Source organism: Durio zibethinus, chromosome 10, assembly GCF_047325235.1.
Source record: "Durio zibethinus cultivar Kanyao isolate XHJ-2024 chromosome 10, ASM4732523v1, whole genome shotgun sequence".
NCBI classification, from domain to species: domain Eukaryota; kingdom Viridiplantae; phylum Streptophyta; class Magnoliopsida; order Malvales; family Malvaceae; genus Durio; species Durio zibethinus.
The window spans coordinates 3,485,217-3,503,980 of NC_143171.1; the positions used below are offsets into that span (position 1 = coordinate 3,485,217).

General features: G+C 32.0%; 2 protein-coding genes across 3 annotated transcripts; both read right to left on the minus strand.

The window, feature by feature from the left end:
* Positions 1-4,526: 4,526 nt before the first annotated feature.
* On the minus strand, positions 4,527-7,328 carry CAD6 (cinnamyl alcohol dehydrogenase 6). Its single transcript, XM_022883723.2, has 5 exons — positions 7,171-7,328; positions 6,855-6,968; positions 5,312-5,825; positions 5,013-5,166; positions 4,527-4,912 (listed from the first exon to the last, which is right to left on the minus strand). The coding sequence occupies exons 1-5, from the start codon at positions 7,266-7,268 to the stop codon at positions 4,704-4,706; spliced, it is 1,089 nt and encodes a 362-aa protein (XP_022739458.1). The 5' UTR covers positions 7,269-7,328; the 3' UTR covers positions 4,527-4,703.
* Positions 7,329-8,195: 867 nt separating this feature from the next.
* LOC111291755 (uncharacterized) lies at positions 8,196-13,161 on the minus strand. Of its 2 annotated transcripts, XM_022883722.2 has the most exons (17): positions 13,024-13,161; positions 12,767-12,898; positions 11,828-11,891; positions 11,529-11,650; positions 11,336-11,374; positions 11,124-11,246; positions 10,898-11,017; positions 10,654-10,795; positions 10,329-10,499; positions 10,057-10,215; positions 9,853-9,959; positions 9,649-9,739; positions 9,402-9,543; positions 9,113-9,269; positions 8,904-9,020; positions 8,690-8,816; positions 8,196-8,590 (listed from the first exon to the last, which is right to left on the minus strand). In XM_022883722.2, the coding sequence occupies exons 2-17, from the start codon at positions 12,877-12,879 to the stop codon at positions 8,354-8,356; spliced, it is 2,031 nt and encodes a 676-aa protein (XP_022739457.2). In that variant the 5' UTR covers positions 12,880-12,898; positions 13,024-13,161; the 3' UTR covers positions 8,196-8,353. The 2 variants fall into 2 exon arrangements, with proteins under 2 accessions (XP_022739457.2, XP_089622586.1); XM_089766460.1 differs by lacking the exon at positions 8,196-8,590 and having other exon boundaries at positions 8,690-8,821.
* Positions 13,162-18,764: the final 5,603 nt, after the last annotated feature.

Genomic DNA, 18,764 nt, shown 5'->3' on the forward strand with positions numbered 1-18,764 from the left:
TAAATCTTAGTATGCTTTATTTTTTTTGCGTTGTTGATTATTGATTGTTGTATATTACTGTAGGTTTATTGCAATATATTATTTTTACATTGTTATATTTATTAATTTAGGCCCAACAAGTGATATCAGAATAAGAGTTATTTTGAGACATCGATATAAAAACAGTATAAGATAAAAGTAAATTTATTTAAGATCATGAAAGATGATACATGTTTCATAATAAAATTAATAGTATCAAATTATTAAATTTGAAAGCCTATGATGAAAGATAATTTATATTATAAAAATTTGTAAAAGTCAGTATTTGATGATTCGGCTAAACCAGCATATATAAAAGATGAAAGCTAAAAAAAGTTAGGTAAAAAACTACTAGCCACAATAAAAATAGGTTGATATCAGTGTGTTTCATCATGTAACGCAGGAGATATATGCTTATACTATTTAAGAAAAATTAGCAGTATTGTATGAGAGAAAAATAGGTATGAATAAAGTTATACTTATTAAAAAGCTTGTAACTTTACAGTATAAGGATGGATGATCGATTACAAAGCACTTAAGTGATTTTTAAAATATATTTAATTTGATGACTACTATGAAACTTAAAATGGATGATGAAATGAAAGCGTTATTTCTTTTGGGTTCATTATCAGATAGCTAAAATACTTTCATTGTGATTATTCTTAATTTAACTCTTAATTATAAGATGACATTGAAGATGATAAAAGATAATATGCTTAATGAAGAAGCAAGGAGAAAATATTTAGACCATGAGAATCAAGCTCTGATCATAAAGAATAAAGGTAAAAATATTGACAGAGGTTAGAACTCAAAAGACTGTAGTAAGTTTAAACATATATCCAAGTTCAGAGATAAAGTAAAGTGTTTCTATTATGGTAAAATAGGTCATATAAAGTGATACTGTTAAATCTTGAAGTAAGAGTGAAAAGATGAGAAAGACAATAGTTTAAATGATAACAATGTTACGGTAATGAATTCAAATAGTAATTCGATTACTTTGATTTATAAACATAGTGATTGTAATCATGTTAGTGATCATGACATTGAGTGGATACTTGATACATGAGCGACATATCATTGTGTTCCTAAGAGAAATTTATTTACAACTTACAAAGTAAGAGACTTTGATTGTACTAAGATTAAAAATAAAAGTGTGATGCAAATTGTTGAGATTGGTGATATTATTGTACAAACTAGTACAAACTGCATATTAACTTTGAAGGATGTTAGATATATTTCAAATATGAGAATAAACTTACTTGCTATTAATATCTTTGATAGGGAAGGATATGAGAGTCAGCAAAAGAATAGGTACAAAAAGCTTCTTAAAAAAATCTATGATAGTTATAAGGAAAAAATTATGCTGTATAATGTATAAGACATGGATGCAATTGAACGATAATCAGATAAATGCCATTGAGAATGATGCTTTAATAAACTTATGGCATAAGAAACTAGCACACATAAACGAGAAGGGGTTACAGGTTTTGGTAAGGCAATCTCTTAGTACTTTGGCCAAATGTATGTCTCTCGATTCATGTAATCATTATTTTTTTGGCAAGCATCATAAAGTTTCTTTTCGTAAGAGTTTTTAGAGAAAAGAAAACATATTAGAATTGATTTATTCTGATGTATATGGTCCAATTGAGGTTAAGTCATATGATGGTAGCAGGTATTTTGTTACTTTTATTAATGATACTTTATGTAAAACTTAGGTATATATGTTGAAAAATAATAACCAAGTATTGCAGTATTTTTAAAAATTTTATACCATGATAAAAGGGATAATAGGGCTACTCTTGAAGTATATTCAGATTAATAATGATAGAAAATATACATCCAAAGACTTTGAAAAGTACTGTTCAAAGCATGAGATGATAAAACCTAAAACACAGTAGCATAATGATATAGCTGAAATGATGAATCACATAATTATGAAAAAAATCAGATGTATGTTAAGGATGGCAAAATTACCAAAGGCATTCGGGAGTGAAGTAGTCAACATAACTTGTTATTTACTTAATAGATCACCATCAGTTTCTTTAAGCTTTGACATTCTAGAAAGAGTGTGGATAAAAAAAGAAGGTTCATACTCTCACTTAAAAATTTTTTAGTGTAAAATATTCATGCATGTGTTAAAAGAGCAAAAGTCAAAGCTTAACAATAAAGTCACATAGTATGTATTTGTAGAATATGATGATAAGGAATTTAGCAACAGGGTATGAAATCTAGTGAAGAGAAAGATAGTCAGAAGCATAGATGTGATTTTTCATGAAAAAAAGCATAGCAGATCTTGAAAAAAATAAAAAAAATTATATGGGTTACTGTTTAGTGTAATATTTCAACACCGATAGAGGTTACACAGGCAAAAATCACAAATGGTGAAAATGGGTAAGAAACATAAATTGAAGATATGAATGAGCCAGTTATAATTAGTGATGAGCTAAATGTAATTAGTTTTGAGTAGATGGAGCAATCTTCTCTACTTGAGAATGTTGAGCAAGGTACGTAATTCTCTTCACCAAAAAATATTGAGTAGAGAAAGCTACCTTCAACATCAGGTGGTGTAAAGTCTCAGCTTAAGGGATCTACTAGATAATACAGGTCATCTACCAGGTTTTTAAGTTTAGATTTTATTTCAGTTACCCGTCAGAGAGAGCCAAAAAGATTTCAAGATGTGTAAACTACTCCAGATAAATAACACTAGTTAAAAGCAATGAAAGAAGAGATGGAGTCATTGTACAAAAATGATACATATGATCTTATTAAACTTTTAAAAGAGAGGAAACTGTTGAAGAATAAATGGATGTTTAAGTTGAAAAAAGATGGTGACAAACTAGTGAAGTATAAAGCTCAATTGATGGTGAAAGATTTTTATCAGAAACCAAGCATTGATTTTGATGATATATTTTCTCCAATTGTGAAGATAAGTTCCATTCGAGTGGTATTGAAATTAACATCTAGGTTGAATTTTGAGCTTGAATAACTTGATATCAAGATTGCATTCTTATATGGTGACTTGTAAAAGGACATTTATATGGATCAAAATGAAGGTTTTGAAATGAAAAGGGAAAGAGCACTTAGTTTGCAAATTGAAGAAAAGCTTGTATGACTTGAAACAAACTCCACAATAGTGGTACAAAAAGTTCGATTCTTTTATGGTAAGCCACAGTTATAAAAGAACAGTAACGGATGTTTGTGTGTATATCAAAAAAATTTTTATGGTAGCTTCATTATTCTTTTATTTTATGTTGATTATATGTTGATTGTGGGATAAGATGCTGGTATGGTTCATAGGTTGAAAAAACAATTATCTAAGTCCTTTAACATGAAAAATTTAGATCCAGCAAAACAGATTCTCGATATGAATATTATCCGAGATAAGAGAGCTAGAAAGCTGTGATTATCATAGAAAAAGTATGTTGAACGGGTGCTTAGTAGATTTAATATGTAACATGCTAAATTAGTTAGTAATCCACTTATCAATCATTGTCATCTAAGTAAGAAATCTTGTACAGTGACTAAGAAAGAACAACTAACTATGTATAGTATTTTTTATTCTTTTGCAGTCAGTTTTTTTAATATATCTTATAGTTTATACATGCCTGACATTGCTCATGTAGTTGATGTAGTGGGTAAATTTCTTTCTAATTCAAGAAAAGTTCATTGGGAAGTAGTGAAATAGATTTTTAGATATTTAAAGAGTACCTTAAAAATGTGCTTGAGTTATGAAGTTTTACAACCAATTCTGGAAGGGTTTACTGATGCTAATATGACAAGTGATCTTAATGGTAAAAAATCTATTTCAAGGTAGTTATTCACTTTTGTAGGAAAAGTTATTTCTTGGCAGTCTAAGTTACAGAAATGTATTGCTTTATCAATTACGGAGACTAAGTATATTGTAGTAATCGAAGTAAGTAAAGAAATGTTTTGAATGAAATATTTTTTTCTTGAATTGAGGTTAAATAAAAAAAAATATGTGATATTTTGTAATAGTCAAAGTATTTTAAATTTAAATAAAAATATCATATACCATATTAAAATAAAACATATTAATATTAAATATTATTGATTACGTTTGATAGTTGAAGAACAACAAATACTATTGAAATCCATTGGGTTTTTTTTTTTTTTTTGTGGCAAGGTTGTGATGTCGTGAAACACATGGAAAACGGACCTTCTGGATCTTGTCCTCCACGTCTATAAAAGTCCTCTTTTTTGTCTTAAGATTCTGTGGTGCGAAAGGTTCATGAGAAATTTGATGATCTGCATGTGGTACTGCAGCAGAGACCTAGCACTAGCATGACAGGTACCGATGAAATTGTCGGTTTACCAAAAAACCTTTTGCTGCGTGGTTTCAATTGGTTGGTGTATGATTTCTGCCTCAAAAGCAGTGTTTAAATCCCTCTGTTTCTCAGATACAAAATATCATATTCAAATATCTCTTTTTTAGAATTAAATAAGTACATATAACTTGTAATAAGAGGTTTTCTCTTGTCCAAAAACCATGAAGCATTGAATTTTTTGTTCCTGCACTCTTTATTGATTGACTGCTTAAACTGTCCATAACAAGTCTGTTTAAGCAAGCTTTATTCGATCACAAAACAACCCCAATGTCCAAGCTTTTTAAAGCTATGGCTGATACTATAGTAGTTTAAACAAGGCTAGACAGAGCCGACTGGTCTTCAGGGCTTGGTAGCGGCCAATGTGTTCCCAATGTCAATTACAAACCTGTATCTAACATCACCCTTTTCAAGTCTCTCCACCGCTTTGTTCACATAATCCACCGAAATAACTTCGATGTCTGCTTCTATGTTGTGTTTTGCTGCAAAATCAATCATCTCTTGTGTCTCCTTCATTCCTCCGATACCACTCCCAGCCATCGTCTTCCTTCCTGTTGTTTCTCAAGATACATCATGTTTTCTTGTCAGCTTAATTTAATTAGACTCAGAAATCCAACTCTATGATTAATGGTTTAAGTGTTTTATGCTTACCCACGATCAAAGAAAAGGCAGGTAACTCAAGTGGCTTGTTGGGTGCGCCCACCATGATAAGTTTTCCATGAGATTTTAGAAGCCCAAGCAGTGGCATAATTGGATGGACAGCAGAGACTGTGTCTATGATTCCATCAAAAGTACCCATGGCAGCCTGCTCGAATCCGAAATGACCCCAAAAGAATTCAATTTAAAAAATTCTTTTAGCAAAATTAGTTAAAGCAATTACCATCTGAATTCTAAATGAAGCATCCAAATTACTAAGTTTGCTTCAAATTTGGGTAGTTGTACTCAATTACCTGTAGTTCTTCTTGATCACGGCTAACCAAAAAAGAGTCAGCACCAAGATGTTCCAAGGCTTCGGCCTTCTTACTAGGGGAAGTGCTAATTACTGTTACTTTGCACCCCAAAGCCTTGGCAAATTTAACAGCAACATGACCAAGACCACCAAGGCCAACAATGCCAATGTGCTTTCCAGGTTCACCTAATCCAAAATATTTTAATGGACTGTAAACAGTGATTCCAGCACATAGCAATGGAGCTGCAGTGTCAAGGGGCATGCCATCAGGGATCCGAACAACGTAGCGTTCATTAGCAACCATTGAATCTGAATAACCTCCATGTGTCATTGTTCCATCATAGTAAGTTGCATTGTAGGTAAGTATCACTTTAGGACAATAATTTTCGAGGTCATTTTCACAGCTCTCACAGTTGTGGCAAGCACCAACCATGCATCCCACACCCACTTTATCTCCCACCTTAACCTTTTTCACTTTGCTGCCTAGTTCTGTCACTTCCCCTACAATTTCATGCCTGCAAATTACGGAGAATTTGTGTTATCTCTCATTAGTTGAAACTAATAAACATTTCTTTGAGTGGCCTAGTGGAGAGGCCCAGCAGGTAGCTTAAAGCGCAAAAGTATCCAGGATTCGGCATGGGCTGCTTCAGGAATAAGCTACGTACATTAAAAATTATACATACATGGAACTTGTCTTTATAAAGCTACTTTAAGGCCGCATATACAACACACCACATCTTTACTTTTCAGTGTTGAATAAAAAATATGGATTCCCAGTTTTGATGATTTTATGAGAGACAAATGGCTTCATATCTGTCTCATAACATGAGGGCTGAATGCAATACTAATGCCCACTTTTAATATATAAAGAAGGAAAAGATACGTAGAACTATTACACCAATCAGGCTTAGGGATGTTAGTAAGAATTTCTTCTTTTAATGTATGAATAAATCTACCAAAAATTGTCTTTTTCACTGAATTAAAAGAACATTATTGCATTAATTTTAAGAGGAATGGAATTTATCCCGTCGAGGAAAAAGCAAGTAGGTGGGAGTTTTACTGTTTCCTTTCGTTAAGTTTACAGATCTCATTCCCGGTGGTCCAGAAGAAAATGTTCTCCTATTTTTTGTACAAACAAAGACACAAGTGAGATTTAAATCTCATTTGTGTTGGATGTCATCTTTAAGAGTGACTGTCTAAGATCTGAATTTAATTATCAGATTGAAGTTAAGCTTTAATACTGCTGAAATCCATTCCATAAGGGAAAAAAAAAAGATTAGAACTTAGATTTGGTTATTTGAATTTGCAAGGAATGAATGTAACCTCAATTTCAAGTAGTTATGATTGGCTAAGATATGATGAACGAGCAGCAGATTTCAAGGAGTTTTTCTTAGCCTTGAGTTTGAATATTGTTATTTACCAAGCAATTAAAAATTTTGTGAAGTAAAACAAAAAACCAAATAATTGCGAAAATAAAAGAACAATTCAAGATTAATATTAAGAGGAGAATCCAGAATGAGATGGTAAAAGATAGATGATCTCACCCTGGAACCATAGGGTAGATGGAGATTCCCCATTCATTCTTGATGCTGTGAAGGTCAGAATGGCATATCCCACAATACAATATCTTGAACCTCACATCTTCTTCTCCAGTTGCCCTGTTCTCACCAGTTAAATACAACACATAACATTATCACATTTAAGGAATTAACCCCATGTTCTTTTTCCCCTCGAAATAAAAGAAAATCACAAAGATGTAAAAATCATTTAAAAATAACCTTAAATTAATGGAACAAGACGAAGAGAGAGAGAGAGAGAGAGAGAGAGTTCATGGTACTAAGAAAAATTGAGAGAATTCACCTTCTCGAGAAGTTGAAAGGAGAGAGATGACCAGATGTGTCCCTGGCGGCCCAGCCATAGGTCTTAACAGGGTGCTCTTGTTCCGGTGACTTTGCCATTTTTGATCCAAAGTGCGTTAGGCAATGAGAGAATTAGAAAGAAGATCAACTTGGTTCTGCAGATGTTTAGCTAATACCATCGCATTGATATAGCAAGTGATGATGCTTTGCTTAATGCCCTTTGTTCCGTATGGTGACATGACATGATATGACATGATATGACATGATGTGACATAAAATGTGAGCTCCTTGCCACCTAAAAAAGATGAGGAATAAAAACATTCCTAACAATTTTACTAGCCTGATTCCTGTTGCTCTTTAATTTCTATTATTTATTAAAATCAATACTCAAGCATAATGATTGTTAAAAAAAATTCATTTTATTGTACTTTCTGACCAAAAAAAAATACATCGCATCTCGGATTATTGATGTGCAGGATTAGATTGTGATTTATAAACAAAATTTTATTTTTTATTAAGGAATAATTTTTTAAAAAAGAAAACTGCGAGAGTAGATCCATCAAACACTCAACGCAGAAAATATCTTGTATCAGTTCAATAATTGTTGCTCGTATTATATTTGTAACTTTTTATAATTCCAATTTTTATTCTTCAGCCTTTGAACAATTAGGGCCCCTTGGGTTTTGCTAAACTGGTGAAATATTTCTGCATTGTGAACAAATTATTTATGCTAATTTATCGAAAAAGCTTCTCGAGCACAGTCAGGCAGTAAGAAGGCAGAATTAATTAAGGTCCTAGGTTCAAAATCAAAGGCTCTCTCAACACTGAATTGTGAACTACCAGCTTTTGTTAAAGTTGGTTTTGTGCTATGATTTTTTTATCTGGTTTGTTTGGCGTGTTTTAAGGTAATTTTCTTTCTAATCGACTATGGCTTGGACTGCTGCCTCCTGGGTGGGATCTTGTAATTGGTATAATGGATAGTTGCCAAAATCAAAGAATTCAAAGCAAGCTAGCCAATGAGCAATATCAAGTAAATGAAACAATAATTTTCTCTCATTTTACCTTCTTACTATGCATTTTGGCCCAAATTAGGCATGGATCAAAATTCACTAGCAACGCCTATGATCATTACAACCTGAAAGAATATAAACGAACTTCCTATTCGCACATTACTAGATAATTGATTATACTGCTGGTCCTTCTAATCGAATGTAGTCATACAGAACCGCGTTGAATGAGCCTTGGCTTCTTGGCTGAGTTAGAAAGATTGTGTTGTCCCCTTTCTGAAATCTATTACCAGGTACTTTTATACTATACAATCTGTACAATCCGTGGATTCCATGCCTTGCTACAACATTATCGTAACCTATTCTCGTCGTTGTAAAATGAGGTTGAATGACATCTGGATTGTTGAATCGAACCTATGAATGCATTGGTAAAGAATTTATCAGAAAAGCAGTTAAGTGAAAGAATACCCCTGATAAATGATCATGGCTGAGGATGTGAGATGACATTTATACCTGTACTTCAGCATAAGAAGCTGCTGCCAAGGCCAACTGGAGAGTGTACCTTCCTGTCTCGTTCACATCTTGGAGATTGTATTTAATCTGCCATGTGGTTCCCCAGTTCGAAGCGTTCTCTATATTCCTGTACTAGAAAATATTAGCACCAAACAGTCAAACACCCTGAAAAATATACGAGGATCGTCAGTTATTAGTGAGTTGAAATTGGCACCTGGGAACATGAGCAAAGAACCAATCCCGAGAATAATTGGTAACGCCCACAGTGTAGACAAGATCACTGTGACGATAAATATCTGAGTAGCGGTCCCACAATCCGTATTGTTTGAATCTGTTAATTGTTAAACATAATTTTAAGTTGTTGAAATCTATGTTGAAAATATTAGGCAGAAAGGTGTCACAATGTAGTTAAACAGAGCTTACGCGTCCTCGTCATCGTTGAGGATTGGGTTAACAAATGTTGGGTCTGGTTCCGGTACGAAGAACTCGGCTGCAGTCCTGTCAGGAATCCCGATTTCCCACAATGTAGGGCCATTTCTTGGAGGATCATATATAAGGGTACCCAAGTTGATCTTGTTTCCTGCATTCAGAAACATGTTCATGAATCTCCGATAAAAGCTAGTTCAAATGAACCAGAAAGGCAAGCCCAAGAATATGTTGACTTGTTAACCCAACGGCCCAAGAAGTGCATTAATTTGGAGATCAATTTTACCTGGTTCGATAGTGATGTTGAGATCTAACTTATAGGTTCCAATGAAACCATGGACCCATGCATACAAATTATACTCCCCTGGTCGGACATTTTTTATACTGAAACGGCCAGCCTTGTCTGTTTGAGTCCAGAACTGATAGCCCTGGAAACAGATGAGAAGATAACAAAAACATAGTCTTAATCGCTCGTTACACTTAATCTTGATATATGTCTATACCTGAGATACAACTTTGTTAACAATATTAACCTTTCCTTCGGTTTGCCATGATCCTGCATATCCAGGCGCCGCCAACCCCACAAAGGCAGATTGCGCCTGCATTAATTCTTTATCCATATATCTGAACCGAGAAAATTAGAAGTAAGACACGCTTGCGCAATACTAGATTAATTGGATAAAGATGACAAAACAAAGGGAAAAAAAAAAGACCATGAATGTAGACTAAACAAATACCGGTCTCGCACTAGTAATTGACCCTCCACTACTCCTCGTTCTTCAGCATGAGGAAAATCATCCGATTGAGTGAAATTGTACGGCCAGCTTTCAATTTCTTCATTCAACTGAATGTGCACAAGAAGTGTTAAAAGGGTTAGTTGGTCAAATATTATAACATAAGATGTTTAGAAAAAAATTGGGTCGAGCTAGCAGTCAACAAACCTGTCTTTTAGCGTCATCCCAGAGTGTCTTGCGGTAATCATCGTCGGGAGAAGCAGAATTAAGATAGATAAAAACAGGACCAAAAACTTTTTTCCAAGCCTCTCCTTCCTTGTAGAATACATCTATCTCGGTCCCGGTATAATGAGTACTAACAAACATCTAGATCATGGAAATAATCAAATTTTAGACAAACATTAAGCCAGTCAAGCTGAATGGAATCTTACATATATATATATATATATATGTTTGTGTTGGCTTATAATTGGACTTACGGAGAGAGCAGTGGGGCCAACGTGAGAAGTGAGGTCCTGCTTGTGTGGGCCACCAGTTCGGAACTCATCGCTGGGGGTGATTATCCAGAAACCCACGGCATCATCATCGGATATCCACCCATGAAGCTTGTTATCTTTGTTCTCACATGAATATTGGTACTTATCGTCAACCTGCACCCCCACAATTATGAAAAAGACAGATAAAGACAAAAAAAAGCCATGTTTTTTTCAACGCCTATAAGGAAGAGATTCCTAAAGAATCAAACTTTCCCACGTAAAATTAGAGTAGTACTTCAGTTTAGTGTCTTGAAGAAAAAGAAAATACCTGTCCTCTAAGTTCTGGATTGGTTGGATTGGTCAATAGAACCGCTTCTTTGTAGGCAAGAACCTGAGACCGACTATCATCTCGATCTTCCGCAGTAGGCATGATCCTTTGTATGGTGTCCGATGTCGCCATGAAACGAAACCTGATTCAAAATGTGACATGAAAACATTCACATTAATTGTTTCCTGACTGTTTAGGCAAAAATGGATCTTGTATGGTAGTCAAGGGTTCATCTTTGTTTTACTTGTCTTCCTTGAGCTTGAAAGCAATCCTTATTTGGAACATATAAGCCTCCGGAAAATCCTCCTGGCGCTCGAGAATGCTATACATGTAAAGCCCTGGCACGCCTCGTCGGACAATGAACCTGGAAGAATATTAAAAATAAGCACAAGGGCTATAAAAAGTTGTTCTTTCAAGCTGAACATTCAATCTTGTAGAATTTTGAGGTTTTTTTTATAACAATTGCAGACCTTTTGTCTACGTTTAAGGGAACTGAATAGCGATGGTCTGTTGCAAATTTCCATTTTTTGGTAAAGGAAACCTCTACTAAGTCATCAGTTTGTGTGATAACCTTGACATGTTTTGCCGCTAGCCTGCAGTAGCATGCAAAAAAAACAAGTGTCAATTAAAGAAATGACAGATATTCATGAAATCATTAATGTAGAAAGGCTGAAGAACTTACTTGTCATAGACATTATCATTCCAAACAACGTCCCAGTACCTAGAATATATTCCATCCCCCAAAAGAAAAATGTAAGTAACGGAGAACATGGTTTTTCCAAAACCTGGGAAAGTCAAAAAACAAAAACAAGGGGAAAAAAAAAGAAACTACAGAGGAGAGAACTTTTGTGACTAATTAACTAAAATCTGCATACCCTTTATTGTCGTTTTCGTTTCTCCTTTCAAGCACATTATGCATTCCCTTGTATTTAATTCCTGTCAAATGACCAGATGGATTCTCGATAGTGACTTGAACAAGTCCATTGTCAATAACCACCTGAAAAGGTTCATTTGATAATTAATGATACTATGATATGAAGAATAAACAAAAAGGTCCTTTTCTCGGTACCAAAAACAAAATGAATCGTACAAAGCAAGTTGAATTATTTTACTTTTCATCACCACTGGCATATACTAAACTTAGAACCTCATAAGAGGGGGAATATGATCTTACTCTGTGATCACTTATCAGCAACTGGACTTCAGGAGGGTTACTGTCCGCTTCCTTTAGGAGTTTTCTGCAATTCAAACATTCAAGAATGTGTTTATTTTTGTAAATGTCTTATAGTTAGTATAGATGTTTAATTTGTCCATGAAAAAAAAACATAAAGATCAAAAAATTGTGGACGGTTCTTAGTTCCAGGAATCAGATTCAATCTTTCGTAATCTCAAATTCTAAAAAAAAACCAAAAAAATTGATACTACAAGCAATAATCAGGAACTTTGAAAAACATGTTGATGTTAACCAAAAAAAGGAGGTCCGAAAGAATTTTATTGCCACCCAAAAAGCATTGCCGCAGAGACGATAAGGAGTTGTTGGGATACCAACTCTTATTAGAACTTTGGGTCACGGGTCACTATTCAATCATACCGTGTTCTTTAGGTTAAGAGTGAAAAAGTCATGGTGTGCCAAACCCTTCAATAGGCCCAATGAACTCTTAGATAGAGTAAGCGAAAGCGATGAAAAAGAAAACAGAGAACTATATACAAAGAATAGAAAGTTACGAAGAACTAGATTACTTAGGGACAAAATTTGTTTAAATTTGATTTGTTGACAGAGTATTTAACTTTTAATTTCGTGATTGGAGTTCAATTCCTGGCGACTTCAATTGTAACAAAAAAATTTTTTTTAAATCAAGCCATAACTTGAATTATTTTAGTCTATTTGAACCTAGCTCCTAATATTTAACATGGTGCACCATAAAGCAACCGGGCATGCGGACTCATCAACTCTCTTAAAAGCAATGCAATATCTCCTCTCTCTCTCTCTCTCTCTCTCTCTCTCTCTGTGTGTTTAATCACTCCCATAAGGAGAAAAGGCGCAGGCAGGAGAAACATACAGAATAGAACAGGGCAAAAATATGGGAGAATGAAGGAAGAGCAAAGGGAGAACCTGGCTGGGATTAATTCAGCAGAGCATGCAGAGAGAACGATTAATAACTTGATGATCATTATTAGCCATAAAACAAGCCCTCTCATGTGGCTCCTGTTTGCCACCTTCTCCATTTTTCTTGAAGGACTGAAGCTGTAAAGACCAGAACTTCTTCAGAATATAAGACGATTCATAATAATATTCACGCTTTTCAAAACATTAAATAGACGAATCCCAGAAAACAGGTAATAAAATCAAAAAGAAGCTTTCAAACTCACCATAAAAGAAAAGAAATCCTATGAACTTAGACAATGTTAAATCGTTTGGAAGCAAAAGAGAAAAGGGAAGAAATCAATGATTCTCTGACTGGACAAAGACTCGTCTTTTTCGTTACAAAAATATAGCAAGCGATTCTTAACGGCATTCAAAAACGTGCACAAGCCATAATGTTGCAGTCAGATGGTCTTTATATAAGTGGTCTAATAACAAAAGAACGACTACTAATTTCTTTTGGACAAGTTATGGCTGTTTTTAATTGAATTATATTCTCTTTAATTAGAGCTGTTTGACCTACGTTAGAACTTACCAAGAAATTATATTCCAGTAAACTGTTCTACAAATGCCGTAAATAAAATTTATAATGGTATATGATAAATTTTTTTCTATGTTATATAAGATGGATTATTTGATAAGTTTATTGCAAAAGTCCTATATGATATCGAAAATTATTTGAGATAGATTTTGTTTTATTAAGTCAAATCATAAATTTTAATTGAAAATAATAAATAAATAAAATTAAGTGAAAAATTGAACCAAATAAAAAAAAATGGATGTGAAAAATGTAATTATCCTTTCATTGAAAGTAAAAACTCTAAATAAATCTTTATTATTATTTTTTAATTTAACAAGAAGGGATTTTAAGACTTTCCTCGATATATCCCATCCTTCGGTCATTCAAATAGACTTATCAACACATAAGATAAAAATTTCGAGTAAAAAAGTCCATTTCTACTTTCAATAACGTGTGTGAAAAGCCAAAGGTCCAAAGTATTCTTTTGAATTTTCAATAATTAAAAGGGAATTCTTGGGTCATTTAGAATAATTCATCCGGGTTAAGCACCACGTAGACATAGAGAAAAAAAATATATGTTCAATGTTGTTTGTTCCTGGCTTTGACAAATTGATACCAAAGTAGCATTTTGTTCACCAAAATTTAGGTATGGAAACAACATATCCCACATTGAAAGGAAGAAAAATAAAAGTAAAAAATGACTTGTAATTCAGTTCCTACCATTTAACTTTGAAAGATTCAAAAAGGGTTTGATCCAATTGAACGAAATGTAAAAGCAGAAAAAAAAAAAAAAAAAAAGAAAAGAAAAGTCATATGAACAATAGGGAGAGAAAGAAAAAAGTGGTAAAGAGAAAATCTTACTATTAAGCTGACAACCATAAACTTGTTCTGTTATGAGACAAGAATTGTAGAAAGAAAATTTTTTGATGATTCAAGAGCAATTCATAAACGCCCTTTTTATACTGGCCAGATATAATATGTAAGGAATATAAAAGAATTTTAATTCAGGGAAAATTGCAGCTTAATATGCGAATTTCTTCAAAATGATACCAAAGATTAACTCTAATCAGACCAAGTTAACTGTGCAGCCAAACAAGAATTGCTGAAAGAAAGGTGTGTGATTTAATTCAAGTGCACAAATTCCTATAAAGGAATTAAACTTGTACTGAATTTTAGTTAAGGGCCAATTGAGCTTAATAAAGAAGGTTATTCTAATCATACCACCAGGCGCCAGTTAGATTAACACTTATCTCAGACCAGATCACCAGGTGCTTGATATTCGAATCATAATAAATGAAATAAACCTTTAATTTGATGCATTTCATTTTTTTTTTTTACAAAATTTGTCGACAACTTAAAAAAAAAAAATTACATGTATCGGATTTAATTAAAAATTTATTAAATATTATTAAATATCATTTTTTAAAAATAATTATAATTGAGGTAAGTTTCAAAATTTTCATACTGTCTAATACAGTACCCCTAATCAAATTTTCTTCCCAGTTGCCTATGCTTAAGGGTTTAATTCTTAGCTTACTAGCTAATTAAAACAACTTCCTCTTTTTCTTCTTCCTTGCTTTTTTGGTCATTAAGCCTTTGAGTAGTCATCATTGCCGATGGAATTACTGGCCAATGGAGTTGTAAACCTTTGAAGACCGTAAAAAAAAAAAAAAAAAGACTTTCAAAAATTAATTAGGAAAATTTTCAGGTTTTGAATTTAGATTCGCACTTGACCAATCACCAATGGAAACTCCATGACATCAACCGACCCCCATCGCGGTTGGATTACAAAGGTGAAAAGGAACCAAACCTTGCTATCCTCTTGTGACTTTTTACAACACCTTGTGCTGGGTGCCGCAGTCAAGACGCACAAAAATTTAAATACGGGGCAGCCGTAATCTCCAGGGTACGTTTTCCCATGACAAGTTTATTCTTTACCCTTTACCTGAACCACCATTATCAGATCTGTCCCTTTTTAACACTATTTTAACACTATCCTTTATTGAAACCGCAGTTCCTCTATTAGGACAGGACCACAAACCAACAAGAACAAGTGGAGTCAACATGTGAGATTCACAGCTTATCATCATTTTTACTCGGTTCATCTTTCTCGGCGATATATCATTATCATTAGTATTTTCAGAATCAATTCTGATATCAATTATCATTTATATCAACTTATGAGCTATTTAAATATTTATTATTTAGTTGATTTATAGTTATTAAAATTTTTTGAACAAATTATGTTATTTGAAAATTTTTTAATAATTACGAAAATTATTTTGTATTACTTAAAAATTTTATTTCAAAATAATATAATCATAGTGTGTCTTAATTTTGAAATGTGATATAAAGATATTTCTTTTTTCTTGAACAGTAAATTATTATGAAGTTTGATAATTTATATGATGAATCGACAAGAAAAAATGGGATTTATAGTATTAATTTAAGAAAAAAATTGGACCAGGATGCAAGCTCAGCGATGACATTGAACCAATGTCAAAGTTGGTTAACGAGACAGGTTATTATATCCATATGCCAATGTCAATTCTGTTTTGTTGAAGTGGTTGAAAATTTTTTTTACAAATACGTCAAAAAGTCGTTAGTTTAGTGGTTGAAAGTTGAGTTTTATTTTATCAAAATTGGTTTCGTTTCAATGGTTGAACTAAATCTTGAAACTTGAAAGACGTCATATATTTTATTCTTTTATCCGGTAAAATACAAACGTCAAATTTGATTGCTGTAAGGTGGCCGGTTTATCCTTCTTTTTCATCCTCTATTCACCCATTCTAGATTGGTTTACATTTCTTTTTCTCTATATATATATTTTCGCTTTCTCTCTTCAAATTAAATTTAATAATTCGTATATTTATGTTATATAAAATATTAACAATTTATATATTTGTATCATATTTTATACGAAAATTACATGTCACAGTTCGTATTGACATGAAAATATAAAATATAATTTTTTTGATTTTGTTAAATCTATTTATGGGTTTTATTAAAATTTTAAATCATATCATTTTTATATTTTTTTTGTATCATTTTTATATTATGTTATTATTTTGTATTTGAAATTTGAGGTCTACTTCAAATTCAAACTATTGACAATTTGGACAGCTTGGTTAATCTTCTAACTAGTTTACGTCAATCTTCAAATTAATTGTTTAATCCCAACACGCACTCATGTCTCATGAGCTTACTTTTGGAAAAATGTACTTTCAATTATGGTCTAGGATGAAAATAATGAAGACTAAAATTATAGTCATATAAAACATGTTCATATTTTCAACGAATTGTGCATACTTATTCATTATTTACTGCATTGGTCTATAGTACTTAATTGGTTGGACTAGTGCTTTGAATTTCTTCTTCCTATATATTTGGTACATTTCATCTTAATTACTAATCTTGTAAATCCTTCAACAAAATTAATACCATAAATAATGTTTATGCACATTAAAATGGGTGAAGTAAATTGATCGATTGTTAGGTTTAGTTCAATTGATTTATACATTCATCCGATTATGATCAAAACTTATATTTTCTTAAAAAGGTGACATGCATTTTTATATTTTGTTTTGCCATTGGCATGTTCTTAATTTTCTTCCCATATTTTTCACGTTAATTTGTTTTTGGCCTAATCTCTTATCGTAATGGGAAACGTAAGCGCCGAGTCCTTGAAAACGGCTGCCAATGTTTTCTATTTCCTTTGCAAAAATTTTGGTTAAGATCCAATCGAAATAGCCACCTTATATTCAGACCTAAATCATCTTTGGACTCAGTCTTGCCTCACATAAATTTTGATTGAAATTGTAATTTTCCAATTACGGGTACAAAATGAACTACATCGTACCGTTCAATTTCCAATTTAATTCATTCGATCTAGAAGACAACCTATTCCACGTTTAGGCATAAAAATGACCAACATGTGTTAACATGTGGAAAATATTTGTTTTATGATATCGTTGTTCCTAAAAATTGTCAATATGAGTAACTAGCTTAGAAAGAAATGTAATTAAATTATTATTATCATCCGAATTAAAGGGTCAAACTCTTCATTCTTATTAATTTTAACTTCTTTAAAATATTTTTTTATGCAAAGAGTGTCATAATCTTGAAATAGAAGAAGTGATATAAAATACTAAAATTTATATCTCCGATCTGTTAATATTATTTTTTAAAAATAATTATATAAATTAATTAATTTAAGATTCGAGTTCAACTTATAAATATTTTTGTAATCCATAATCTCTTCGTGTCAAGGTTTATAATTGTTAAGCTTCAAATAAACATATTTGAGTGAATGAAAATGAGTAAAAGAAAAAGGGAAGAAGACAAAAATACAAAGAAATTTGTAATTCTATCATGATAGCTCGGGAGAAAAGTCCGGTTAACTTGTATGAAAAGTATATAGAACCCTATTTACATAAACAGTGTAAATAATATATAAAATATAATAATGAGAGAGATTAGACATTATAACTGATTATAATTTATTCTATAAATTTATTTTAGGTTAATAATTGATTACTCTTTGATTACTAAAGTTATCTCATAATTATTTTTAAAGAAATCTTGAAATTTTTGATACTTTCTAATAATAATTAGCATAATAAAGTACTTGGTTGGCATTAATTAGATGCCAAATTAACAAACAATTTAATTACTTTCATTTTATCCATTTAGTTAGGTAAACTTTTTATCCCATACCCAAAAAAGCAAAAAAAAAAAAAAGTTTGATTTAAAATCTCGCATTTTGCTCGAAAAATGTAAGGAAAAAACACTTCATTTTTTTTTCATTTTTTAGAAATTAAAAATTGTAAGTTGGAACAAACAAGATGTGAAGAACAACTAAAACCCGTAACATCAACTACTTTGCAATGGAAAATTCCACGTTTTTCCGCTAACTGATTCTCTTGTCTTGTGTTGTTCGCATCTATAATGGAAACAGTCCACCAACACTGTTGAGTCTGTCACATGTGGTGCATGCACCTAACATTCTTTCATTTTATTCGTCAGGGTTCGGCTCACCACTTCTATTTGTCTTGTCCATCGTTTACAACAAAATATTTATGATGACAAACTTAAATATAGATATGTATATATATATATATATATTTGATAAAATGTTAAATTTTTTTTCAGTATTTATGGTTTAATTTTTGATAATCTTAAATAAAAAAATTATGATAATCTTCAATATAAATTTATATTTATAATGTATAGAATTTAATTATATATCTCAATCATTTGAAAAATTCAATTACAAAGATCAATAAAATAAACTTTTAAATTTTAATTAAATTCACAAATGGATTAGTATTATGTATAAACTTTGAACTATAATAAAATGTTCGAGTAGTATATGAATTTTAAAATTTTTTAATATGGATTTGAATTATAAAATTTTTTAATATGTAATAATCATTCATAATGTGATTG

Coding starts and splice junctions, on each gene's coding strand:
- CAD6 (XM_022883723.2), bottom strand. CDS start 7,268: ATGGCAAAGTCACCGGAACAAGAGCACCCTGTTAAGACCTATGGCTGG. Junction 5,826..6,854: donor ATCTACCCTATGGTTCCAGG/GTGAGATCATCT, acceptor CGTAATTTGCAG/GCATGAAATTGTAGGGGAAG. Junction 5,167..5,311: donor GTGATCAAGAAGAACTACAG/GTAATTGAGTAC, acceptor GGATTCGAGCAG/GCTGCCATGGGTACTTTTGA.
- LOC111291755 (XM_022883722.2), bottom strand. CDS start 12,879: ATGGAGAAGGTGGCAAACAGGAGCCACATGAGAGGGCTTGTTTTATGG. Junction 11,247..11,335: donor AATGATAATGTCTATGACAA/GTAAGTTCTTCA, acceptor ATGCTACTGCAG/GCTAGCGGCAAAACATGTCA. Junction 9,021..9,112: donor CTCAACGATGACGAGGACGC/GTAAGCTCTGTT, acceptor AACAATTAACAG/ATTCAAACAATACGGATTGT.